At 39.9% G+C, this 27,707-nt stretch overlaps 2 protein-coding genes and 1 pseudogene across 2 annotated transcripts; 1 reads left to right on the top strand and 2 right to left on the bottom strand.

Annotated features, from left to right (window-relative positions):
- The first annotated feature begins 4,471 nt into the window (after positions 1-4,471).
- Positions 4,472-7,774, top strand: LOC120428802 (putative helicase MOV-10). Its single transcript, XM_039593902.2, has 3 exons — positions 4,472-4,560; positions 4,620-6,162; positions 6,221-7,774. Exons 1-3 carry the CDS (start codon positions 4,548-4,550, stop codon positions 7,632-7,634), a joined length of 2,970 nt encoding a protein of 989 aa, XP_039449836.1. The 5' UTR covers positions 4,472-4,547; the 3' UTR covers positions 7,635-7,774.
- Positions 7,775-13,550: 5,776 nt separating this feature from the next.
- On the bottom strand, positions 13,551-23,225 carry LOC120428796 (putative helicase MOV-10). The gene is made up of 5 exons (XM_039593894.2): positions 23,065-23,225; positions 22,898-22,952; positions 17,715-18,838; positions 17,342-17,655; positions 13,551-15,220 (listed from the first exon to the last, which is right to left on the bottom strand). Exons 1-5 carry the CDS (start codon positions 23,110-23,112, stop codon positions 13,657-13,659), a joined length of 3,105 nt encoding a protein of 1,034 aa, XP_039449828.1. The 5' UTR covers positions 23,113-23,225; the 3' UTR covers positions 13,551-13,656.
- A 387-nt stretch (positions 23,226-23,612) lies between these two features.
- Positions 23,613-26,178, bottom strand: LOC120428803 (putative helicase MOV-10; annotated as a pseudogene).
- Between the last annotated feature and the right edge of the window lie 1,529 nt (positions 26,179-27,707).

Below are 27,707 nucleotides of genomic sequence, written 5' to 3' on the forward strand. Positions count from 1 at the left end.
CTTAAATTCTTAAATTCTTAAATTCTTAAATTCTTAAATTCTTAAATTCTTAAATTCTTAAATTCTTAAATTCTTAAATTCTTAAATTCTTAAATTCTTAAATTCTTAAATTCTTAAATTCTTAAATTCTTCAATTCTTCAATTCTTCAATTCTTCAATTCTTCAATTCTTAAATTCTTAAATTCTGAAATTTTGCAATTCTTCAATTTTTGTAAATTTCTTAATTCTTAACTTTTTTTGAATTTCTTTATTCTTAAATTTTCATTCTAGATTTTTTAATTTTGGAAGAAATAGAGTGTTTGATTTTTATAATTTCGAGGTTTTCGTAAATTTGTATTTACGAATTTCTATATTTCCGATTTTTAAAACTTTTGGAATTTCGACTTGTACATTCGTTTCGAATTTTAACATTTTTGATCTATTGAATTTATAAAAACGTTAAAAATTAAAATTATTATTCAATTCTGCATATTTTTAATTTTCCAAATTTCTGATTTTTGTTGAAATTTTCTTTATTATTTAAAAAAAATGTTATTTGAAATTTCTGGAATGTTTGTTTTTTTTTTCATATTTTTGAATTTGTTGTTTGGTTGGATTTCAAAATTTCAGATTATTATTGTATTTTCAGTAAGAACATAGATATTTGTATGATTATTGTCAAGTTTAATTTCACTCTGATTTACTTCATTTTGGTCCCGCGAGTGTGGGTAAATCGGACTTAAATTCAGAGGTAGCTGGTTGGTACTAGCAATAAATTGTTGGTGACACGATGGCCGACATCTATAAAGACAACTTCTTTTTTTACTCCATTTCGACCAAAAAACTAAATCTCTCCTTTTAGTTTCAATATTCTGCTTTTTGAGATTCGGCGGGAATTTTAAATATTATTATATTATCGCGGGCGTTAATAATTAGAGTTCACGCACGCTGATATGACCGCAGAAGAATGGCCGCATGACAGCCGCAGAGCAAATTTTTGGCTGTTGTCAATGGTTGCCTTGAGTTTTCTGCTGACTTTTTGAAAACTACACGCAGAAAAATGTTTTGTAGAATCAGCCTGTACAAGGTTTATTTCAACAAAAATTTTGTTGAATATAATCAACGCCGATTTTGCGTTGAAACAAACCTTGATTTTCTCAATTCCACAAAAATCTTTTGTTGTTTTGAAAAAGTTGCTTTGACGTTTAGCGTTGATTCAACAAAAATCTTGATTTTCAAATCAACAAAATGTTTTGTTGATTCAAATATGCCTCATTTTTCTGCGTGTATTCAAAACAAATCAGGTTGACAGCCAAATCAACGCTGGATTTCAGTTCAACCTGCTGATTTTTACACAGCGGTAGTTCGGCGGCTGTAACCTCCTGTCAGTCACAGCGAAGGAGAAAATTGATTTAATCTCGCAATAAGCGGGATTGCCTCAAAAGGCTGAAACTCAAAAGGCAGGATCTCGGAAGGCCGAAATTCAAAAGGCCGAATTTTGTCTTTTGCCCAGAAGGCAGGTCGTCTCAAAAGGCCGAATGTCTCGAAAGGCAGAATGATGATGGAATTCAGAATTTTGTTCATATTTTCACGATTTTCTTTGATTATGATATTCAAAGATATAGTAAACTTACGAACTGTGTTCTTTTTTTATAATATTAAGCGAAATTAGTACATAATGAGTACATTCTGTTTATCTTTACCGATCATATTGTTACCATGCATACAAGTGAGTAGAGTAAAATGAATTAAAGCATTTCAAAAGTGTTTCAATCTTGTTGTTTATTGAATTATGGTGATGATAACCGAAATTTGATCATTCCTGACCAAGTATGTACTTAAATGAATTCAAATAATTACAATTATTTTTTTGCGGTGAATTAATTGAAGTTTTTAAAATTTAGTTAGCAGCAATGGTAGAAAGTTATGCCCAACTCGATATGTCGAACTCCATAGAGCTGGAAGATTCAACCTCCACGTAGATGGTCTCGGAAAGAGAAATAAGATCGTCCTTGCTGGTCGTTGTTGTCTCGATGGCCAGCGTTTTCGGCGCTGGAGATCGGGATCGGTTACTGTCGTCAGAGTCTAATTCGTCATTTTTCTTGGCTTCCGAAGATCTATCTCGCTTGGTGGGCATAGGGCGGCGTTCTTCGTTCGGGGTCATATTAGAGTTGTTATTACTGGTGAGAGTTTTCACTTTCTGCTCCAGGAGGGTGATGTAGTGCTGCTTGTTCTCCAGCTCTTTGGTCAGGTACTCGATTTGCATGGAACTTTTTTCGAAGCACTTCTGTAGTTTTAGGTAACTTTGGTCCACTTCACTTTGCTTTTTTAGCATTTCTTCGAATTTCTGTTCATATTTTAGTTCTAACACTTTCAGCGATTCTTCCTTTTGCTTTATTTCACTTAACCACTTGTTTTTTTCTTCCTCAATGTTCACTTGCTCAGCCGTGTTCATAGAGCCGGCTGCAGCGACTTTAGCGTAGTTTCCGGCGTTCGTCCTGCTCTCAAGGAGTTTCCTCGCTTCGTGGTAAGGGATGTTTCGGTCGATTTTGATTCTCACTATTTCCTCCTCGGTTTTCCTTTTTGGGCACTGTCGATTTGTTGCAGCGTGGCCTTCTCCGCAGTGTTTACATTTTGCTGGGTTTGGGCAGTCGATGTTATCGCCGTGGAAAGGCCCAGAGCAGTTGGCACAGGCCTTTGCACCTCTACAATTTTTGCTGATATGGCCATATTCAAAGCATCCGTAGCACAGTGCTGGTGGGGGGTAGTATGGACGGACCGCGACCGAATGACATGCTACTTGTACTCTTTCCGGCGGGTGGGGTTTGTTGAAGGTTATCACAACCGATCCAGTTTCAACTTTATTCACACCTTTTTTCAGATGTCGTGCAGCTTTGATCCCTTGTTCCGACAGTTCTTCAACGATCTGCTCTTCCGTTACACCAATTAGATCCCGGCATGAGATCACTGCTCTTGATGTGTTTCGGAACTCGTCGTCCACAACTTCTACTTTTGTTATTCGATCGCCAAGTACAGTTAGCTTGTCCTTCAGCTGTTTAGCCTGTGCTTCGTTTGGTACTCTGACTGTGTACGTTCCGGCTTTGAAGTTCTTGCGGATGTCCTCGACGGTGGCACATGCCCGGATAGATTTGGTAACCAGGAAGATGTTTACAGTGGCCAGAGATCCTTTGTTCGGTGCTTGTACTGTCACGTAACGAGATGAACCTTTCAAGCTCCAACTTGAGTCAAGGGTAGGTGGGAATGCGTACATTCCCCCTCCACTCGAAGCCATGTTGACCGCCTCTCCCTCGGAGGGCGCCTCTTTGGCGGACAATTCACTCAGAAGGCTGAGATTGTGTACTTCCTTTGGCAAAAATTACAGTTCTTCTTCACTTGTTTACATTTTGGTTTGTTGTCTCTTCTAGGTTAGGTATTCTCCTTTGCGGAGCACACCACGGATGGTTTCGGCCCGGGCCCTTTTTGGTGGCCCACTGGGACTGCGAAACTATTTAAACACCACTTTACTGTCCTTAGCTAAGTTTGCAGTTAGTTCGATAACTAAATCACTTTTAAATCTGACAAAATCGCTCGAAATTGGCAGAGCAACGCAGACGCTTGTTTATTCAACCGAACGTCACTTTGTCGAGAAGTTATGCCTTCTTTATTTCGAAACCAATGTTTATTACATAACTATGGTTTATAAAAATAATAACAGCAAACCGCGCCCAAAAAGGCGGAAACGCATTTCAAACGAAGTTTGGAATGCGTTTCCGCCTTTTTGGGCGCGGTTTGCCTTATGAGATTCGGCCTTTTGGGCATTCGGCCTTTTGGGATTCGGCCTTATGAGAATTCTGCCTTTCGAGTAATTCGGCCTTTTGAATTTCGGCCTTTCGGGATTCGGCCTTTTGAGATTCGGCCTTTCGTAGGAGACCCCAATAAGCAATATCCAATTCAAAATTATTAAAACGTTTGTAATTATCAGTCGCATTCGAAAAGAAAAATTACAATTCATTGAATTTTTCATCAAAACATATTACAAACAAGCACCGCGCGAAGAAACGTCAAACGCAATCTTTCCGTTTCTGTTACTTTTCAGCTGCGTACCGCTTAAGAAAAATCTTTTCGTGACCCTTTCCTTGACCGTTTCTTGGGCGTTTTTTTGTATGGAGTTTTGCGTTCCTTCCCATCTGCGTATCAGCCTTTATTAGGAGTACTTTCAGAATATGCAATAACCCAGAAAGTGTCAAAATGTACATGATGCCTTTTGAAATGTTACCGTCGATTTTAAAAATGATGTTCACTGTAACTGTTTTCGCACTTTTTCATACGATTTTTTCAGTTCGACTGCGATAACACAAAAAAGTGTAATCGCAGTCGAACTGAAAAAATCGTATGAAAAAGTGCGAAAACGAACTCAGCAAAGTGCGATTTTCAGTTACAGTGTTGTGGTTAAACCTCGGTGTAAACTTAATTATTATTTAGAGTGTACCGAGGAAACATGATCCACATAATCCACAACTTTCTAAACATCAACAGTCCGCCAAATTGTCTTGACCGCAGCTTTCGCAATGACCCGGAAAGGTAATTTCTCACGTTAAAAATACGTATTTTCCCCTGATTCAAACAATTTTCCTTAACAGTGGACAAAACCCAGGACATTCTCCGCAAAAGTTTGGCCAAATGCTTCGCGGAAGGGTCGCTCGCCCCGGACGGGCTGGTTCCGTCGGAGGCGATCTTCGAGCTCTTTTCCAAGGACCTGTTCGCCGAATGCCGTAAGGACGTCCGGCTGCGTGAATTTCAAGCCCTGATGCAGCGTTCTCCACTGGTGCTGGAGACGCTGCTGCCCGAGCCGGACAGGAGGGAGTATCGGGTTGATTTGGGTAGGTTGCTGGAGGAAGCGGGAGAGACTGAGAAAGTGGTGGAGGAAGCGGTAGATCCGGTGAAGTCGGCGAAGCTTTCGTCGAAGGTTGACTTGCTGATTGGGGGGATTCAAAAGTGCGCGTTGACGCGTCACGAATCGGATGAGGATCTAACGGCTTTGGTGGTTAAGATCAAGCACGTGACTACGGTGTCCCGGTGGTTTCTACCGGATTACAAGCTTTCCGGGAAGAGCTGCATCGTGTGCCGGTTGGATCTGCAGAGTGAGCAGCAGGTGCATCAGCACTACCGGGAGAAGCACGGACTGGCGCTGAAGATAACGCCGGATGGGAAGGAGGTGCGCAAGGCGAAGACCAAGCTGGAAGTTTCGATGAGGTTCGACCAGTGTCAGCTGAGCAGTACGGTTCAGATTCGGAACTGCAAGGCGGTTAGGCTGAACGTTGTGTCGGTTTACCTGTTTCATAACCGGTTCCAGTTGTACGCGATCCGAGAGCAGCCTACCACCGATTTGGAACCTGGTGAAACGCATGGATTCTTGGTGCCGAACAGTCTTCTTAAGAAGAACACGCTCAAGTACTCGCTGCTTCTAGTCTATCGACAGACGAACGACATCTCCGAATATCTCGAGCAGCACCACATCAGCGTGGCCGAGATCTGCTCGAATGCCGGACAAAGCTCGCGGCGCAAACACACCAAAGAAATTCGCCTGCGACCTGGCCACCTGGACAATTACCTGCCAACTGAAAAGCTCACGGAACTTGTAACGAATAACTTGAAGATTTCACCGGAACCGTCCATCAGCGAACCACTTCTGCTGGACGCAATCCGATACCTGTGCACTACGGAACCCGCGACTCGACTGACCCCAGCCAACTACTGCGACATGCTGGAGATCATGGTCCACGTGTGCGATCTTAACGTCCAGCTTGATCTGGCGGAGTTCAAAGCGGAAGACGCGGCGCTGATCCAAATGGGCAAAACTCGCCAGTATCGGGTGGAGCTTGCCGATTTCGATGCTCCGTTGACGAAACTCTCCATGGGCGACAACGTCTACGTTACGGTTGAGGATCCGAAAAAGGGACGCCTTGAGCTGCGCGGAAGTTTGGTGCTGATTCAAACCGATTACCTCATAATTGAGCTGAACAGAAAGCTTGAAGGGGAATGTCGCGGGCAGGTTTCGTTGCTGCCTGATCGGTTGATCTGCCGGCTCGAGCTGCACGCGCTGGATTTGGTGCGAAGGTATCAACTGGCGCCGTTGTTCTTTCCCGAGGAGGCTCCCAAGCCGCTGGAGAATGTTAAGGAGATGTGAGTTAGATTGTGGATGCTTGTAGAACCTCTTCTCAAAATTTGATTTTTTTTTCAGCGATTCCTGGTTCAACCCTAGTCTTGAAGGCAACGTCGAGCAACAAACGGCCGTTCGGAACATCGTCAATCGGACCTCGTACCCGCTGCCGTACATCTTGTTTGGTCCACCCGGAACCGGCAAGACCACAACCCTCGTGGAAGCCATCGTTCAGATTTGCACGCGCAATCCTCTGGATCCGATCCTCGTAACTGCCCAGTCAAACGCGGCCTGCGACGAACTCGCGGTCCGTCTATTACACTATCTGGCACCAAAGTCCATCTACCGGTTCTACTCGCGATCGATTGAAAAGCGTCTCGAAGAACTTCCGGAACCGCTGAAACAGATCTCCAACCTGGCCGACGGCGTCTTCTTGTGGCCACCGTGGGAAACGCTGTACAAAACCCGCGTCATCGTCTGCAGCTTGACCGTTTGCGGACGATTGGTGCAGGGCAACATGAAACCGAACCATTTCCGGCACGTGTTCGTCGACGAGTGCGGAAGCGCTTCGGAACCAGCAACCCTCGTTGCCCTAGCTGGACTGGTCAGTAAACGCAGAAGAATTCCAGCCAGTGTCGTCCTCGCCGGAGATCCCCACCAACTCGGCCCAGTCGTTCGCAGCGAGCTCGCCGAACAAATGGGTCTTGGGATGTCGATGCTGGAGCGACTCATGAACTTGCCGGTGTACCAGAAAGATCCGGAATCCCACAAGTACAACCCCCAGATCATCACCAAACTCCTCAGGAACTTCCGCTCGCACGAAACACTCCTCCGATTCTCCAACCAGCGGTTCTACGAGAACGAACTGATCGCGCTCGCACCCTCGCAAGAGGTCAACTTTGCCGAAAACTGGAGCTACCTCCCAAACAAGAACCTCCCGCTCCTCCTGCACACCGTCCTCGGCGAGAACGAGTCCCTTCTCGGTCGCAGCCGAATGAACGCCAGCGAAATCGAAACCGTCGAGTTCTACCTGGACTACATCCTACGATCCGGAATCAACGGACGCACCATCACCCAGCAAGACATCGGCATAATCTCCCCCTACCAACTCCAAGTCCAGCAGCTCAAACAGCTCTGCGAACGTCGCAACTGGCCCGCCGTCGAAGTCGGTTCCGTCGAGCAGTACCAAGGTCGCGAGAAGCTGATCGTCCTGCTCTCAACGGTGCGTTCGCACACCGCCGACGTGGGCTTCCTGAACAACGCCAAGCGGCTCAACGTGGCCATGACGCGGGCCAAAGCCCTGCTGGTGGTCATCGGGAACAGCTACACGTTGCAGCACGATGCGAACTGGTTTGAGTTTGTGCGGTTCTGCAAGGAAAATGGGGCCGTCGTGGGCAAGAAGTTTGATCTGAACGCGGCGCGGATCGTCCCGCAGACCAAGCGGCAGCAGATGTTTGCGAAGCTGTTCCGGGAGATGGCGGAGGTTGACCGATGAGCTGCGGTATGTAGTTGAATAGGCAGTTTGTTGTCTATTGCTATTTATTTTTTTGGAGCAAAAGTGTGCATTTAAGACTTGACCGGTAATTTAAACGTAATAAAACAGTTAAATAACTTAAAATCATAAATGACGTCAACTGAACACCAGTCGACCTACGCTGAGAGATATTGAAGAAGCCGTGAGGTGTATGAAGTCAGGAAAAGCTCCAGGGGTAGATCGGATCTCCTCAGAAATGCTCATAGCTATTCAGCATGTTCAGCTAGTCTGCCTGTGTAGATCTATCGGATCACGCAATAGATTAACAGTCCGTGGCAGACGCACTTAAGGAGGTTTTAGACTACGGCAAAAAAACAATTCGCACATTTTGCCAGTTTGTCTGCGTTGTTTGTTCGCCAACATTATTTGTTTGCAGAAACGTCAAGGAGCCATTACACTACCACAATCAAACAAACTCGCACTTTTTCGTGTTTGACAGACTCGCAAACTTGTTTGCGGCAAACTCGCAAACAAGACAAAATGTATGCAAGCTGAAGGGCATACATTTTGTCTTGTTTGCGAGTTCGCCGCAAACAAGTTTGCGAGCCTGGCAAAGTGTCAAACGCGAAAAATTGCAAGTTTGTTTGCTTGTTTGTTTGTCATAGTCTAATACCACCTTTAGGAGCCCAGAGTGGATTGGTCTTTGTAGCAAAAAGAAAGGCACTGGTCACACATTAAGCGGTATACGCACTTCGGAAGAAACCGGACAAGAAAAAAATCAAATGGGCAGCAGCGGCAGCGAAAGCAAGCCAGAGAGGGTGAAGAAAAGCCCCAAGAAATCGCTCCCTCTCCTTTGTTCTGCTGTTCGTAAAGCTGTTTCTTGACCCCTTTCCTTCCGATCTCCATACTAGCCTTTAAATGAAAAAACGCTCAAGAAACGGTCAAGAAATGGGTCAACAAAGGGTCACGAAAAGATTTTTTTCAAGTATTACGCAGCTGAAAGGGAAATTCAAATACAGCCCAGACTCGATTATCCGAAGGCGGTGCCAGAAAAATTTCATTTGAGAAAATGCATTCGGTAGTTTTTAAGACATTCAACCATACAAATTCGACTAAAATCGGGTCACAGAATTCGAATTTGATGTTTGATTTGATTTAACATCAAGTAAGAAAAAAAAGTCAGAAAAAAGAGATTTTTTTTCTTGATTCGATTACCGTAAACTGGGGTGACTTTGATAGGTTTTTCAAATGCCCGTCAAATTCATATCAAAGCATTTTAGAGAATTTTGAGTATGTAAGAATTAAGGGATAGCTTATTATCGAACATATATGCAAAAAATGTGACTGTTACATTGGATGTATCAAAATAAGTGGCCAAATCAAATTTCTATCAATGTCACCCCGGGCTATCAAAGTCACCCCAGTTTACGGTATTTGAAGTATTATACATACCTTCCATCGGATGAGGAAGTAAAATGTCGGTCCCGGCCTTGGTTGTTAGGCCGTTAAGTCATTCCAGGTGTAGGAGTTGTCTCCATGCCATAAGTACAAACAACAAACCAAACCAAGCCTACTCCGGTGGAATCGCTGGCGGCGGTTGGACTCGCAAACCAAAGGTCGTCAGTTCCAACACTGGGGTGAAAGGTTCCTTGGAGTAGAAAGAGGTTTGGGTGCTCTCCCCATTCAAGCCTTCGGACTCCTAGGTTCGAGCAGAAACTTGCAATAGAGACCACAAAAGACCCGGGGGTCGTTAATGTGGATGGTTTGATTTTGACATACCTTCGGATAACCAAGTCCATAAATTTATAAATTCAAAAATAAAATAATACAAATTAAGAAACCTAAAAATTACAAAAAAAAAAATAGAATAGAAGTTTATGCAAAAAGAAGATTTTTTTTTTATTTATCCAACGAGGTTTACTGAGTTGATTGAATACGACGAGTGCTGAAAAAATCAAGTTTTGCAACGATTTGCTAACAATCCCGAAAAACGCTTTTTAAATGGAAATTTATGATTTAGGTTTTTTTAAGTTCTAAAAAAAATCCAAAATTCAAAAAATCTAGAAATTTAGAAAACAAAAAAAATAAAATTAGGGGAAATGCATGTATGTTTTTTTTTATTATTAATGATTTTAATCTGTGAAAGTTTCAATTTTTAATTTATTTTGTTTTATTTTTTTGTATCGTAAAATGCTTCATACATATATACAGTTACAAGCCTTACCCGAAAAACTTCGTCTTTTCCTTTTTTCGTTTGTTGACGTTTTTAGCTTTTTCCTTGTTCAGCCTCCTATGATCAAATTTGATTTTACGTTACTTTTTCCATACAATCTGCCGATGCTCCGGAATCGGTTCCAGAGTGGCCAAAGTGTCAATTAATTAGCGTAAAAACCTTCCTTGGACTTTTACGAACCCAACGCAACAAAAAGCATCTCGCTACGACGCTCCGTATTGAACTGATTCGCGTTCGAACAAAACCGTCGAAATTTTTTATATATATATAGATAGATGATACTGTCAAAAAAGTGCAAAATATATATGAACTTACGAAAAAAAATCTTTTCCTAAAGTTATATGTTTTTTTTCGATTTGTGGTCCCAAAGTTAAAAATTTGTAATAAAATAGCCTCAGAAAATTGAAATATTTTTTTATAATTTTCTTTAGTTTTTTTTAATTTAAAAAAGAAGATTTTTGTATTTTTTTATCAAGCTGGAGTAGTTTTGTTTCAAGGTTCAATAAACATTTTTTTTTTCGCTTTTTGGGTGTTTTTGAAATTGCCTTGAGTCAGGAGTCAGGGATATTCAAAAAATATCCTAAAACTCTTTAGAAGTTAACTTTAGAAATTAATTAAATTTATATTTCTTTTTTTTATAATTTTCTTTAGTTTTTTAATTAAAAAAAAGGAAGATTGTTGTATTTTTTCTGTTAATCCCGAGCATGGGTAAATAACAAGGGAAATCCAAAATAATACCATTCAATGGTATCAATACCAAATTTTGGTTTTCGCGAGCCCTTGAAAAAATGTCTAAAGTGTATGTTAATACCAATCTGTAGTATTATACCAAATTATGGTATTGTTTTGTTATTGGGCAAATTTTAAGAAAATGTCGAATTTTGACATACTGTTACTTACTTACATCTAATCTAATCTAATCTAATCGAACACAAGCGCAGCCAGTCCGAAGAAAGCATCCTGGAAGAACTTGTGGTTAGATTACGCCCCAAGTTCTTTCTTGTCAATATTAATAATTGCAGTACATTCGAGTTACCTCGAAAATGTATAGCAAAAATTAAAGCGGCCAGGCCTACTGCGTTGCATTAACCGCAGAGACAGATTCTGTGAACGGATCACATTTCACAGAATCATCAGGGGAGGAAGGATGCGTGGACATACCGTACCAAACGCTCCGAATCAGTTGTGGTGTGGTGTGTTAGTGTAAATTTGGCAGATAATAATATTTAGAGGCGCGGGGGGGGGGGGGGGATTGGAAGGGGGAGGAAATGAGGATAGGAGAAAGGGAAGGTGGGAAAGGGATAATATGGATATATCATTTGATCAATAGAATATTATATAAAATAAGGGGAAAAAAACTTCTATCAAATAATGATAGATAAAATGGATAGATCTCACAAACTCCTGGGTCCAACTCGATATAACCGGAAAGTGTTGTTCCACAACGCCTTGATTGTTGCTATTGGAAAACAGGCTGTTATCTCCACAATCCTCCTCATCAGCTGGAAAAAGACTTCTAATCCACCGGAACCGAAAAACCGCCAGAAAAGTTTCACTGCAGCAGAAGTAACTGCACCGGAACAGCAGGAACCAGGAACCAATCCACATTGAAAGCGATCCACCAGAACTGAACTCCACTCGTAAATGAACTACACCGGAACTTTACTCCAACGGAAAACTTTAAAAAAAATCTTGAGGAAAATCCACTTCTTTGAAAAGAGAAAAAAAAAACGCCGGCGAAAAAAACTTTCCGTCCCTGACATACTGTTACTTACTTACATACTTACAAACGCAAATCTACTCCAAATTAAAGCCAACTATTTTATTTTGGTCTAAAAAAGTCATTTAATGAACTTTATAAATTAGGGAATATTATACATTGGTATTGTAAAGGTATTTTAAATAAAAATATTTAAATATAAAGGTGATTCATAAAAAACATCTTATTTAACTGATGTTTAACATTCTTAAAAGTATGCTGATACATTTGAAAATGATAAGAAAAACGTTTATACATTTAGACGATTAACTTTACGACAACAATAGGTTTAACGTGAAAAAAATAAAATTTTATAATGGATTTTACGTAACATTGTGTGTCTTTTTCGTCATAATCAATAAACTTAAAAAAATAATGTCAATCTTTTTTAATTTGATAAAATAACTCTTTCAATACCAAAATATTGGTATGCATGTGGTATTCGAACTTCGTTCTAAAATCCTTTTAATATTGGATTTGTGTTGAATCCTATTCAGTTGGAATCATGCATCCTCGAAAATCCCACGAAAAATGCCACGCTGCCTGGGATATAGCCTTTCTCGTTCTGGTTTAGTTTGTTTCTCTTTCTTTGAATTTCCTGATATTTTTGCCTGCAGCTAAAACATGTTGATGCAGCAGCAGCTAGTTTTCAACAAGCGTTGATAGCTCAGTTGGTAAACGGGTAGCTAAAATGGTGTCTGCACCTTACCTGTCATGAGTTCTCGATTCCAGTATTCCTCTAGTTCTTTACCTGTTATTTTTTGGCTTTTTTTTTTTTCCATAAAATTATTTTTATTAGGTCCCTTTCGGTACTGGGACCTGGTTAGGACCGAGTCGGCTTTTGTAATTACATTTGACTTAATAATTACAGAGGATCTTGTGTGTAAATGTTAGTGGGAGGGGAGACTTCGTTTTCCTGCCTGTTCGAAGGATTTAAATAAAGCATCAAAATTCTACCCATTTCTCATTGCAATCCCATTAGCCAAATTGAATTCCCGCTGTAATCCTATAGAGAATTCTCATTGTTTTTTGTCTAATGAGAATTTTTATTTACCCGGAAAGTTGTTTTTTGTCTGGTATTCATTTGCCCTTGGAATGGCACGTTTTGGTATTGCTTTGGTCTTCCCCATACAGTTTTTTGGTATGATTTCATGGTATTATACCATCTATTACTGGGCAACCAAGGGCACATTTTGGTATTTGTTATTATGCCAAGTAATACCAAAATATGGTATCCCCGTGTTATTTACCCCTGCTCGGGAAGCTGGAGTTTTTTTTAAAGGTTCAATAACGAATTTTTTTTTTTTGCTTTTTGGGAGTTTTTTAAACCGCCTTGAGTCAGGAGTCAGGGATATCCAAAAATTAACCTAAAACTCTTTAGAAGTTAATTAAATTAATATTTCGGTTTTTGAATGCTTGAAATTAAAAAAAAGGAAATTCGCGTCTAAATTATTTATTTTAAACAAGCCTTACCCGAAAAACTTCGTCTTTTCCTTTTTTTTCGTTTGTTGACGTTTTTAGCTTTTTCCTTGATCAGCCTCCTATGATCAAAATTTGATTTTACGCAACTTTTTCCATACAATCTGCAGATTTTCCGGAATCGGTTCCAGAGTGGCCAAAGTTGCCACTTTTTGGCGTAAGAACCTTCCTTGGGCTTATACGAACTCAACGCAATAAACAGCACCTCGATCCGACGCTCCGTATTGAACTGATTCGCGTTCGAACAAAACCGTCGAAATTTTTTATATATATAGATTATTTAGAATTATGAAATCGGAATTGTTTAATAAAGAGGCCGTCCATAAACCACTTACGAATATTACGAATCTGATAATTTCGAATTTTGGTATTATCAATTAAAAAAAATATGAACGCCAGTCACTTTAAAACTGAAAAGATAAATAGGAGTGGAAATTTCGGATTTTCCCCCCAAATCAAAAGTTGCTGCATTTAACGTCATTTATATTATGCTCTGGATTTCTAGTCAATTAAACAATTTGCAGGCATTCTCTCACATCAAGTACTAACACACGTGACTTTCACGACGCGTTCTAGAATTTTTCCAACAACTCCACGTTTGCAATCGCATGCAGCTGTTGCCTAAACCAGAGATACGAAGAAAGCGCTTCCTCAATCTTTCTCGCATTGTTATTAACTGGGACGGGTTTCGCCGGAATGGGCGCCACCTTCTTCACCACATTCGGCTTCTTCTTTTCTGCCTGCTTCGGCGGGTTCTCCTTTGGTTTCTGCTTCTTTTTATTTGCCTTATTCGCCGGAGCAATCGCCGGTTCCGTGGGCTTCACCAGTGCCCGATTAACGCGACAATACTTGATAAACTCCTTCCAGTGTGGGTCATTTCCCAGCGTCGATGGATCGCCGACGATGATCATGAGCGCCTGGGCTCGCGTCAGCGTCACGTTGAGTCGTTTAACGTCCGACAGGAAGCCAACGCACTTGGTCCGCGTTCGTACAGTGGACACGATGATGATGGGTTTCTCTCGACCCTGGTACTGCTCGACGGAACCGATCTCGATGTCGGCCCACTTGGGCTCACGGAAGCGACTCTTGAGGTGGGCCACCTGCAGGGCGTACGGCGAAATGACGCCAATGTCGGTCTGCTTAAACTCGCGCCCGTTGATGCCTTCCGCGAGGATCTTGCGGATGTACCACATGACCTGGTCCGCTTCAACCTCGTTGTAAAGACTGGTGGAGTTTTTGTCCTGCAGTGACTTCCCGACCAGAGGGTGAAAGATGATGGGGAAGCTCTGGTTGGGCAGTACGCTCCAGCCGAGTGCCCAGCCGGACACTTCCGGACTGGCTTTGGCGCGAAGTCGTGCTTCGTAGAACGTTTTGTTCGAATACTGCAAGATTGCAGTGTGGGACCGGAAGTTGTCCCGAAGTTGGGTGATGACTTGCCGGTTGTACTCTCCCGTCTCAGGGCTCTTCGCGTACAATCCGTGGTCAATCAACCGGTCCAGCATGGACCTGCTTTGTGAGCTGTGGGACAGGTAATCGTACATGATGACCGGTCCCAGCTGGCGAGGATCTCCCGCGAGTACGACACTCGCAGTGACCTCGCTGCCGAACGTGGCAATTCCAGCGATTGGAATCAGTGCGGAAATCTCCTTGGCACTGCCACATTCGTCGATAAAAACATAAGAAAAATGCTTGGCGGCAATCCGGGCCTGGTTCAACCGGCCGGCAGTCGCCAAGGTACAAACCACCACCCGACTCTGGTAGATGTCTTCATAGCACAGCCGTTGGTAGATCCTCCCGTTCAAATTGGACACCTCCAACACCTCGTGGTCAAATTCGTCCACCTTGCGCGTGCACGACTTGGAGAAGAACCGAAAGATCGCATCGTCCGGAACAACGCCCAGAAGCCGGTTGGTCAGCTCGTTGGCGGCGAAGTTGGACGTGGCCGCTACCAGGACGTTCTCCTTGGGCCGTTGGTGATAGATTTGGCCGATCGCTTCGGCTAGCGTCGACGTCTTGCCCGTTCCGGGCGGTCCAAACAGGATGTAGGGGGCCGGAAAGGACGACTGGTTCACGATGTTCCGCACGGCGGCCATTTGCTCCTCGTTGGATGCGACGTTCTGGCGAATCCACTTGAATCTGGAAGGAGAACAATTAACAACTGACAAACTGCACAAATCCGTGGCGATTATTGCACTCGATCGTAATTTTGTCAATGGGTAGATTCAGATAATTCGATCGTTATTTTTCGATCTGTCATCGAAAAAAAATACCATAGAAAAAATCTCGATCTGTGTTCAAAGTTTTGCAAAATTCCTTGATACAAAATTAAAAGCAATTTTGTAAATTTGATAAATTTGGTAAGATGTTTAAATTTGTTAAATTTGTTATTTAAAAAAATGTTATATTTTTTTAATTTGGCCAATTTGTTAAATGAATGAAGTGAATTCGATAAATTCTGTAAAATTTGGTGCAGTTTTAAATTCTGCGTGTTTTTTTTTTAATTTTGTAAATTAGGTAAATTTACCGATAAATTTGGTGAATTCTATAAATTTGGTAAATTTAGAACAAAAGTTAAATTTGGTAAATTAGATAAATTTGGTAAATTTGGCAAATTAGGTAAATTTTGTGAATTTGGTAAATTTGGTATTTTTTTTTAATTTTGTGAGTTTTGTTAATTAGGTAAATTTGCTAAAACTGTTTTTGCTTATTTATAAATTTTGTAAATTTATGAAATTATGAAATTTTTAAATTTCAAAATTACGAAAATTTGATATTGGGAATTTTATGATCTTGAAATTTTGTGAAAATTTATCAATTTTGTAAGTTTTATAAATTTTGTGAATTTAATTTTTTTTCGTAAATTTGGTATTTTTTGTAAATTTTCGAGAATTTAGTAAATTTGGAAAAAACGCTAAATTAAATAACATTGGTTAATTTTGTAAATGTTTTAAGTTTTTCAGGGTTAATCAACTTTTTAGGTAAATTTTACTAATTTTGTAAATTTTGCATATTTGGTATATTTGGTACATTTTGTATTTTTTTAATTTTGTAAGTTTTTTGTAAATTTTGTACATAAGGTGGATTTGATATAATTGGTAAATTTTGTAAATTAGGTAAATTTGAAAAAAATGGTTCAATTTGAAATATGATAAATTTGTTAATTTGTAAATTTTGTAAAATTCGAAATTTTAAAATTATGAAACTTAAAAATTTAAAATTTAGAAATTTTGAAATTATTTTTTTTGAAATTTTAAAATCTTGAAATTTTGAAAATGTTGTAAATTTGGTTAATTTGGTAAATTAAGTAAATTTAGTAAATTTGGTTAATTTAGTAAATTAGGTAAATTTAGTAAATTTAGTAAATTTGGTAAATTTAGAAATGTAGAAATTTAGTAAATTAAGTAAATTGCTAAATTTAGTAAATTTAGTAAATTTAGTAAATTGTTAAATTTAGTAAATTTAGTAAATTTAGTAAATTTGGTAAATTTAGTAAATTTAGTAAATTTAGTAAATTTAGTAAATTTAGTAAATTTAGTAAATTTAGTAAATTTAGTAAATTTAGTAAATTTAGTAAATTTAGTAAATTTAGTAAATTTAGTAAATTTAGTAAATTTAGTAAATTTAGTAAATTTAGTAAATTTAGTAAATTTAGTAAATTTAGTAAATTTAGTAAATTTAGTAAATGTAGTAAATGTAGTAAATGTAGTAAATTGGTAAATTTAGTAAATTTAGTAAATTTGGTTAATTTTAAAAATTTTGTCAATTTAGTAATTTTACTCATTTTAATAATTTTAGTAATTTTAGTAAATTTTGTAAATTTTGTATTTTTTTAAATTTTGTAGACTTTGTAAATTTTTGAATTTTGTAGATTTCGAAATTTGGTAAAATTGGTAAATTTTGTAGATTTTGTAAATTTTTAAATTTTGAAGATTTCGAAATTTTGTAAATTTGGTAAAATTGGTAAATTTTGTAGATTTTGTAGATTCTGTAAATTTTAAAATTTTGTAAATTTTGTATTTTTGTAAATTTTATAAATTTAGTGCATTTCGAAAATTATGTTGATTTTCAAAATCTACTCCAAATTTCGTAATTTTGTTAAATTTTGTATTTTTATTTATTTTGCAAGCTTTTTTTTGTAATTGTTTGTTAAATTTGCTAAATTTTGCAATTTTTGTAAATTTTTATAAACTTTGCAGTCGTCAGTTGTAATTGGTCGATAGTAGATCGAAATCAATCATCACCACTCTGAAAACTCACTCATTAATCGCCGGCAGCTTGCTCCGTCCAAAGTCGCTCGGAAAGGCCAGCTGCTGCATCGCCTTGCTTTCGAGCAGCTCCAACGCCTGGTACTCCAGCTGGAACGGACTCCGATCCGGAACAAACTCCAGCTTGTGGAAGTTGGCGTCCGGATTACCGAGCGGCAGCCCGTGCTCGAACAGCATGAGAACACCCTCGAAATCGATTCGCTCCACCACGCCTTCGAAGGTTTCCATGCGTTCGCCAATTTCGATCGCCAGCAACACCACCACATCCTCCTTGAGCATCGAAGGACGCGCCTTGAACTGGTCGATCTGGAATTTAGGATGCTTGATTAGGGGAATGCCAAAAAAGACTTACTAGAAACGCTTACAGAAATGGTGAAATACTTTGGAAACTTGGTCTTCTGCAGCTTCGGCTCCATGATGATGTAGCTGCGAAACTCTTGAATTTTGTACTCGTCCTCGATCTGGTTCAGCAGCGTCAGCTGCCGATGGTACCGATCGCCACTAAGCGAGTTGGGCTCCTTGAAGCTCTCAACCTCCGCTAGGAGATCCGCCTGAGCGGGTGTGAAAGCGCCCTGGTTCTTAAACTTGTTCTTGTACAAAAACCGAACCGCCACCGGCACCGGAAAGTCCGGCAACTTGGCCAGCTTGATCTCGGTCCGCCGAGCACGACTTTGACCTGCCTCCCTAAAGTGAAACTGCTCCACGATCTGGAAGTCCGCTTCTACCTCCACCCACGGAGTGGCCACGATCAACAGCGAGTAGGTCCGCGCCCCACTCAGCACCAGATCGTCCAGCGTGACCTGCTCCTCGAAGCAGTACCCCGGGGCCATCCGGAGTACCGTATCGCCAAACAGCGAGTGCAGACACTCGTTTCCGTCAAACACGAACACCGACCGAAGCACCAGCACCACGTTGGTCGCGTTGGTGATCTGAACCTCGAACATCGGCACGGCCCGCGGAATCTGCTGCAGCTGAACCTTGAACACCTGCCGCTTCAGCAGCCCGTTCCGGTCGTGAAGGTTCAGCATTGGTTTGAGCGAAAAGACGGCACCGTGGTCGCCGGACAGGTGCGCCCGGAGTTCGCGTTTCGTCCCGAAAGGAAGCTGGCAGATCGGGCAGGAAACCCGCACCGAACCGTTGAGAGGTTTTGCCACGCGGACGGCGGTTGCCTTTCGTTGGAGCTTCAGGTTGGAGGATTTTTTGTGCTTTTTGGACAGGAATTCGTCCATGGAGTTGGTACCGGGGCGTCGGTTGAACTTTTGATGGGCCACGTTTTCCGATGGTTTGGATTGGGCTGAGACGTTGCTCGTGGTGGCGGTTGCATTTTTCTTCTTTCGCGCGATCCTGGCTTCTTTGTAAATGTTTTTCTTTTGGGGGTTGGGCTGTGGGGGCTGCTTCTTAACCTTCGGGGGTTTGGTCGTAGGGTTGTGATTGTTGTTCTTTGGGGGTTTGGGCTGCTTCTTGGTATTTGCGGGTTTGGTCGTAGGAACTGAAATAGACGAGTTAAAAAAGACGATATCGACATTTTTGATTTAAAAAATTACTACGATTCCGATTGATACCAGTTTGCCTTTCTCACTAAGGATAATAATGAAAAAATAAATTCTTAATTAGGGCTCGTGCATAAACCACGTGGTCTTAAAATTAAAGATGGTTTTCCATAGTTGCAACTTTGCCGAAGACATCAAAGCGCTCTGAAGAATTTTAATGAATTTATAACATCGCCAATCAATCTCCCATTTCTCCAAAAACTCAAAGTTTCATGCAAATAAAAATAACATAATAGTAGTTTATGCAACAAGTTGCAAAAAGAGGATTTTTTCAGCACGAGTCGTACATTTATCCAACGAGGTTCACCGAGTTGGATAAATACGACGAGTGCTGAAAAAATCCTCTTTTTGCAACGAGTTCCATACAACATTTTTTGCAATTTCGAAAAACACTTATTAAGTCGAATTTTCATGTATTTTGTCAATAAATCGTTTAAATCAAAAAAATGTTGAAAAGTGTTACTTTTCGAAACAAGTGCTGAAAAGTTCAACTTTTCAGCACCCATTTCAGTGCTAAAAAGTAGAACTTTTCAGCATTTATTTCGAAAAGTGTTGCTATTCGATTCTGTTGTTTTTGGTACAGAAAAGTAGGCTATTTCGTCGTTCAAGAATGACAGGAAAAGTAAGTAGTTTCACGACGGAATTGCAAAAAATAAATTAGATTTGCGAAATCGTAGAGAACTACACTCATACAAGTTTTCACACAAATAAGGTTTCTGTCTTCGGCAGTCAAAATTAGAGTAAAACATTATTTCTGTTTTTTTAAATATTTTTCTTTCTGGGTAATTCTCCGCCAACTCACACAGCAGTTGCCCCGACCCCTCTTCGATTTGCGTGAAACTTTGTCCTAAGGGGTAACTTTTGTCCCTGATCACGAATCCGAGGTCCGTTTTTTGATATCTCGTGACGGAGGGGCGGTACGACCCCTTCCATTTTTGAACATGCGAAAAAAGAGGTGTTTTTCAATAATTTGCAGCCTAAAACGGTGATGAGATAGAAATTTGGTGTCAAAGGGACTTTTATGTAAAATTAGACGCCCGATTTGATGGCGTACTCAGAATTCCGAAAAAACGTATTTTTCATCGAAAAAAACACTAAAAAAGTTTTAAAAATCCTCCCATTTTCCGTTACTCGACTGTAAAAAATTTTGGAACATGTCATTTTATGGGAAATTTAATGTACTTTTCGAATCTACATTGTCCCAGAAGGGTCATTTTTTCATTTAGAACAAAATTTTTCATTTTAAAATTTCGTGTTTTTTCTAACTTTGCAGGGTTATTTTTTAGAGTGTTTTAATGTTCTACAAAGTTGTAGAGCAGACAATTACAAAAATTTTGATATATAGACATAAGGGGTTTGCTTATAAAAATCACGAGTTATCGCGATTTTACGAAAAAAAGTTTTGAAAAAGTTGGTCGTCATCGATCATGGCCGTTCATGGTCACCCGCGACAGACACGGACGACGAAACAAAGAGAAACGCAAAAAGTAACTTTTTCAAAACTTTTTTTCGTAAAATCGCGATAACTTGTGATGTTTATAAGCAAACCCCTTATGTCTATATATCAAAATTTTTGTAATTGTCTGCTCTACAACTTTGTAGAACATTAAAACACTCTAAAAAATAACCCTGCAAAGTTAGAAAAAACACGAAATTTTAAAATGAAAAATTTTGTTCTAAATGAAAAAATGACCCTTCTGGGACAATGTAGATTCGAAAAGTACATTAAATTTCCCATAAAATGACATGTTCCAAAATTTTTTACAGTCGAGTAACGGAAAATGGGAGGATTTTTAAAACTTTTTTAGTGTTTTTTTCGATGAAAAATACGTTTTTTCGGAATTCTGAGTACGCCATCAAATCGGGCGTCTAATTTTACATAAAAGTCCCTTTGACACCAAATTTCTATCTCATCACCGTTTCAGGCTGCAAATTATTGAAAAACACCTCTTTTTTCGCATGTTCAAAAATGGAAGGGGTCGTACCGCCCCTCCGTCACGAGATATCAAAAAACGGACCTCGGATTCGTGATCAGGGACAAAAGTTACCCCTTAGGACAAATTTTCACGCAAATCGAAGAGGGGTCGGGGCAACTTTTCCCGATTTCGTGTGAGTTGGTAGAGAATTACCCTTCTAGAAAACGTAAAAAAAACGAAACAAAAATCACTTTACTTCACCAAATTGGATTATAAATCAAAAAGTTTTTACATAAATTTGGATAAAGTGCACCGTTTTCGAGGAAAACATAAAGTTTGATTTTTGCATTATTTCTGCAATTTTTCACTTTTTTGCCCATGGTTATCCAAATCAAGGATGTGAAATTCAAGTTCAGCGATCAAAAATTCTTCAAATTTGTCTGGATGATTGCCCGTATCACCAAATGAATATTCCCAACAGTTCATTACAGTCCATTTTATATTTCCAAATCCAAGGTGGAGTGGACTCAAGACGGGAAAGTCTGGAAAAAGTCGGGAGTTCGACAAAAATCGACAAAAAGTTGGTAATTCAAAGCATACTTGTTTGAAAATTATTTTCTAACTCTTACCTAATTTTGTAATATTTTATACAATTTTCAAATTAAATTCACTTAATTTTTCGTTAGTAACTTACTTTAAATTCAAGGTTCCTTTCACTATTTCATTCACATTGAATATATAAAAAAAAATCCAGCTTGAGTTTGGCATTGTTTTTTTGTGTTAAATATTTTAATTGTTTAACAAAATTCATTTAGCTATTTGAAATATTTTTACCCAAATATTTCCCTTGATTATTTTTGGAGTATGGGTAAATTAATATAAATAAAGACTATAGAAAAAATAGAAAAAAAATGCAAACGTGATAAAATATTGAAATTAAAAAAAAATAATCCATTAAATTTTGATTTCAGTTTTTGCAAATATGTTTAAAGAATTTGTCTCTAAAAACAGTCACCCCTTCTCAGGGGTCAAGTTAAGTAGACCAAATAAACACTCAAGAATTGTACCCTCTTTTGTGCAATAAAGTTCATCCCCAAGTTATCGCGACTTTTCTGTAACTTACCGGATCACTAAGTTCTCCCCCGAACACACAGGACCACATCCGCTACGATGTGCGTTAACATTTTTTAAAAGCATTTTAAAGCATTGAATCAAACTGAATTTTCGTACATTGAAAAACAGGTAAATACCGACAACTAAATAAATTAACATTGATTCAAACTAAATAAATTAACCAAATTGATTAAGGAACTTCATTAAAACATTTTTTAAACGAATTACTACATATTTTCAAAAAAAATTAGAGAATAATAAGGCCGTTGCTAATATTTTTCAAAGTTGCATATTTGCAACGGCCTAACAGTAATTAATCATGTTGTAAACGTTCTTTGATAAAAAAAATAAGAATACAATTTGAATTCAATTATTTTTTAACTTCTAGTTGAAACGAAGTATCAAAAAATATACGTCTGCCAGTTTTTTTTTACAATAAGGCCGTTGCAAATATTTTTTGAAGTTTATGTCCCTCGACTCTGACCAAAGTCGAGGGGGGGGACAAAAAATAAAAAAAAGTATGAAAATTGAAATTACAATTGACATAAACTTTGAAAAATTTTGGCAACGGCCTAAGTGAAAATTCATCAAAACTAATTACCATTTTAGAATCAGTAACTCATTTTTTCTAATAAAATTTAATCACCTAGAAGCAGATACAGTTTTATTACCCTTTGTGCCTTTTATTTAAGCGGATTTCTTAATTTTTACTACCTTCTGCAGTTTAACTGCTCAGTGATGTCATATAACTGTGTAAGTTGCTTATCTTGAAGTAGCTACTTCAAAAAGTTTTTTTTATTAAAAAAGAAACAAATATAAAACAATTTCCAGCAAGTATAATTCAAATATTTAACGGTGTTGCACCTGAATCAGAAAAAACGGGAATCCCCGATTTATAATCCACAAAATCATTGATAGAACGTAACAACAACAAAAAAGATGCAAACATGCACTTTTGAAATGACTCACCATCGACAGCCGCCGACCGGACACTGCTAGCCGGCTTATCTGGATGCAGTTTGAGCTGTGGCAGACAGGAAAAAAAAATCGCAATGTTGATGTAAGTTTATTGTTCGTAAACACAACTGATTCGATGAAAGTAAAGTTTTTGTAGGCTAGAAAAAGCAAACAAGTACCTTTGTCAGCATTTCCACCATCGTTCCGATCGCCGGATTAGAATCCATAATAGCAAATGTACACACAACAACAAAGCACGACACAAAACTGCCAAACAATAATACTGATTGTGGTGACGGGGTCCCTGTTCGAAGGAACAAAGCTGATGAAAGACTGATGGGGACGCGATCGAAGTAATCGATGATCAGCTGGAAATCACTTTAGAGAGGGAGAGCGAGAGCAAGAGAGCAAGAGAGACGCGCAACGCTGAGAGATTTTGACGCCGGTTTTGGATTGGCTGAAAATTTTTAATTTTGACGGGCGCCAAAGTCGACTGATAAGAGAGGACGCCTACTGAGAGCGAAAACGTGGCGAGTTGCATCCTTGCATCCATGGATATGTGAAAATTGATAATCGTTATTTTTTATTTCTCACAAGTAAAACGTGCACAAATTTTCCATGCAAAAATGCGTGGTTTTATTTTGAACTGTTTGAGGCATTTTAGAAAGAATTTGGTGAAACGTTCCCTTTGACTTTCTTTCGTCTCAATTACCCATTTAAATTAATAAAAAAAGACATTTTTTGTCGCACACTCAGATTTCTTGAATTTTTATAATTTCTGCTGCAATTTCAATACATCTTCTGGTTCATCTAATGAATGAGTTATTGCCAGATTTTGCAATCTAGACTGAATTCCGGCAGTTTTCAGTTGAACGTCAAGTTCAGGCTCAGTAAATCGCTGAGTATGTCCAGGAGATTTAACCGATTTCTTAGGTGCTTTTTTGCTATGTTTTTTCACTTTAAATGGCGCTACCCGCCAAGTCAGCGGCCAATTCACCATACTTTCAATAAAAGCGTCATTTTTTCGGCAATACTGAATAAAATCCTTCCAGTAATCGATCTTTTCCAGCGTCCCCGGATCGCCAACCACAATCATGAGGGCTTGCGCCCTCGTTAGGGAAACATTTATCCGTTTAGCGTTGTTCAAAAACCCCGCACTGTTGCTGCGGGATCGTACCATGGACATGATCATGATGGGCTTTTCGCGTCCCTGGTACTGCTCCGTTGAACCGACTTCGACTCCATCCAAATCGTGATCTTCAAGAAGCTCTTTGATGTGGCGAACCTGGCTTGCGTACGGAGTAATAACTCCAATCGAACCTTCCTGGACTTGCTTTCCACAAATTCCGTTCTTGACGATCATCTCCACGTACGTTAATACTTGATCGGCATCAAGCTCGTTATACATGCTGGATGAATTCTTATGCTGCATGGTCTGGCCAACGACGGAGTGGAAGATCATCGGGAAGGTACGATTCGGTAGACGATCCCAACCCACCGCCCAGTGAGTCTTTTCGGGAGAAGCCTTCGCCCGAAGTTGACCGTCGTAAAACGTAAGATTCGGGAACTCCAACAAAGCTGGATGGGATCGGAAGTTATCCCTGAGTTGCGTTATGACCTGCGGATCATACTCCTTTGCGTACAATCCATTGTCCGCGATACGCTCCAGTAGAGACACGCTGTGGGTTGTATCGTTGAGATAGTCGTACGGAATAACCGGCCCAAGCTGCTTTGGATCCCCTGCCAGGACGATACTGGCTGTAATTTCACTGCCGTGGACACCAATGCCGATTATCGGGACCAGGCTGGAAACCTCTTTGGCGCTTCCACATTCATCGATGAAGATGTAGCTGAAGTGGATCTCGGGAATATCCGAACCAACGAGTCGACCTGCGGTAGATGCGGTACAAAGAACCACTCGACACGGACGAATGTCCTCGTAAAACTCCTTGCTGTCCATACCGATATCCCAGCGGTTTAAATTTGACACAAGCAAAACATCCTGCGCGATGTCTTTCTTTTTGCGCGCACAGGACCTGGCAAAGAAGCGAAAGATATCTTTCCCGGGGATGATTTCCAGCAGTCGGCTGGTAAGCTCGTTGGCGGCCGAATTCGACGTTGCCACTGCGAGAACATTCGCCGCGGGTCGAAGTTTGTAGATCTGACCGATGGCCTCTACCAGTGTGGATGTCTTGCCGGTTCCGGGTGGACCAAACAGAACGTAGGGTGCCGGGAAAGAAGTTTGATTGACAATGTTCCTAATGGCCTGTACTTGTTCCACGTTTGAAGCGATACTTTCACGGAACCAATCAAAGCTAAAAAAAATACGTTAAATAAACGTTTTAAATCGTTACTAATGCAGAATTGACCATTACCTGGAAAAATCAAGCGATTCGTTTCCGGTATAAGAGTTAGCAAAAAACACCTTCTCGATAACGCTCTGCTGTAGATTCTCAAGTGCTCGATACTCCATTTTAAACGTAGTTCTTTCGGCAAGAAACTCAAGTTTCATCACCCTGTGGCACGGTAGTGCCTTTTCTGTAAAAATCGTAACACATTTCCTGTGCACTTTGTCCACGGTTCCTGTGACCTTTCTAGTTTCATCCGAGTATTATTCTATGCTGAACCGCACCCCAACGTCTTCCTTTATTGCAGCTAAAAAATTTGGACAACTGATACGTCTGGAGAAAAAAAAATCCCATTATTCTCGAATTCTTCCAACCCAGCAAACATTTCCTCCATACTGGAATTTGGCACTTGAAACCTCCAACATCTCGATCAACTAGATCTGGCCTGGGTGTCAAGGTAGGTCCAACTACGAAGCAATCCCGGAACTCGTAGTTCACGTGTACATCTTCGATTTGGTTCAACAACTCCAGCCTCGATTTATAGTTGTCCACCGTCAGCGGTGATCCTTGCTTTGCTTCCGTAACTTCAGCCAACAGGAGATTTTCCTCCGAATCGTACGCATCGGAAGGCTTGAACTTATTCTCGTATAGTGTCCATACCGTCCGTGGAACCAAGTATTCGTTCAAGTCGTCATCTTGGAGCAGTCTGTGCGATCTGAACCAATAAAATTAAAAAATAAATCCCCTTAAAAACATCAAATTATAACTACCTCTCGTAACAACTTCTTCGCGGGCCGAATTCACTGAACAGCGATCTTGAATGATGCGAACGATACATTCTTCAAAAGTTTTCCTAACTGCACTATGCGGCTCCAACTCGAAGAGTGATCCGTCGAGGAAACGACTCTGATCTGGTACAGCCAAAAGCAAAGCTGGGGTTGGAGATAAATGTGAACAAATGCACAACTTGTCAACCTACAAACAGGCCCAAAATTACCCTCCAATACGAGTAAACAGTTTGTATATTACAAACAAGAAAATAAAAAGCGTACGTTGCAAATCACACATCAAGCAGGAAATAAATGCTCCAGAAAGCCCTCGCGTTTTACGAGCCAACTCCAGGCACGTTGCTGTAAAATCGCTTAGTCCTGGAAGCGTGACTAATTTCTTACTATACACTATAGCCGGGAACCGTGGTGTAGGGGTAAGCGTGAATGCCTCTCACCCAGTCGGCCTGGGTTCGATCCCAGACGGTCTCGGTGGCATTTTTCGAGACGAGATTTTGTCTGATCACGCCTTCCGTCGGACGGGAAGTAAATGTTGGCCCCGGACTAACCTAAAAGTTAGGTCGTTAGCTCAGTCCAGGTGTAGGAGTCGTCTCCCTGGGTCCTGCCTCGGTGGAGTCGCTGGTAGGCAGTTGGACTAACAATCCAAAGGTCGTCAGTTCGAATCCCGGGGTAGATGGAAGCGCTAAGGTGTAAAAAGAGGTTTGCAATTGCCTCAACAATCAAGCCTTCGGACACTTAGTTTCGAGTAGGAATCTCGCAATCGAGAACGCCAAGGCAATGCTGTAGAGCGAATAATTTGATTTTTTTTTTGACAAACAGCACTATACAATCTTGCGCATATCAGACAAGCGTGGCCCTTTGTTGATAACTTGTGGGAGAATTTTCACAAGTAACATATTTCCAAAACAGCGCATTTAACGGAACTTAAAAATTGGTAAACTAACCCACATTCAATATTATGTGAAACACTGACATTTAGGCAATCATTTACAAAAAAACGTTACTTAATCCATACTTAGGTGGTTGGTGCCTTCTTCAAATTTAAAGAGTGCTATCCAAAATAGACACAAAAGGGCGGTGTTTTTCAGTGTTTTATCAATTTGACTCATTATTCATACCACTAGATTTGGTAGTCAGATATTCATATTGCAGGGCACTTATGTACTTACAACTTATGATAGGGTAGTCAGATCTACAATCCAATTTGTGCTCGTTGAAAAGATCTTTTAATTACCTATCCAAAGATAGGTCGCATGATAGATCCGGACAACGTTTTCATCAAAATATCTGAGATCCGGCCTCCAAAAAGTGCATAAATAACACTTAAGTGCTAATGACTTTTGATAGGGTTATCAGATCTTCAGTTTTGGACTCGTTGGAAAGGTCTTTCAAATACCGTAAAACGGGGTGACTTTGATAGCCGTTTGCGATTTTTCCGCAAAATGAAGAGTACAATTAAAATACGTAAGGAATGGTTCAGAAACATACTGACCGTGGTAGAGAAGTGTTCAAAGTACCTCAAGAAGAACTTTTCATAAAATTTTGACAAGTTTAAAAAGTTAGTTAACTATAGTTAAGAAAATGTTGATGAAGTTCATTATTTTAATATTCTCAAAGTGTCATGATTTTCTCAATGAACATGATTTTTTATCGGAAAACGGAATGCATTTTCGGATTCTTTGGACA

Source organism: Culex pipiens, chromosome 2, assembly GCF_016801865.2.
Source record: "Culex pipiens pallens isolate TS chromosome 2, TS_CPP_V2, whole genome shotgun sequence".
In the NCBI taxonomy this organism is placed as follows: Eukaryota; Metazoa; Arthropoda; class Insecta; order Diptera; family Culicidae; genus Culex; species Culex pipiens.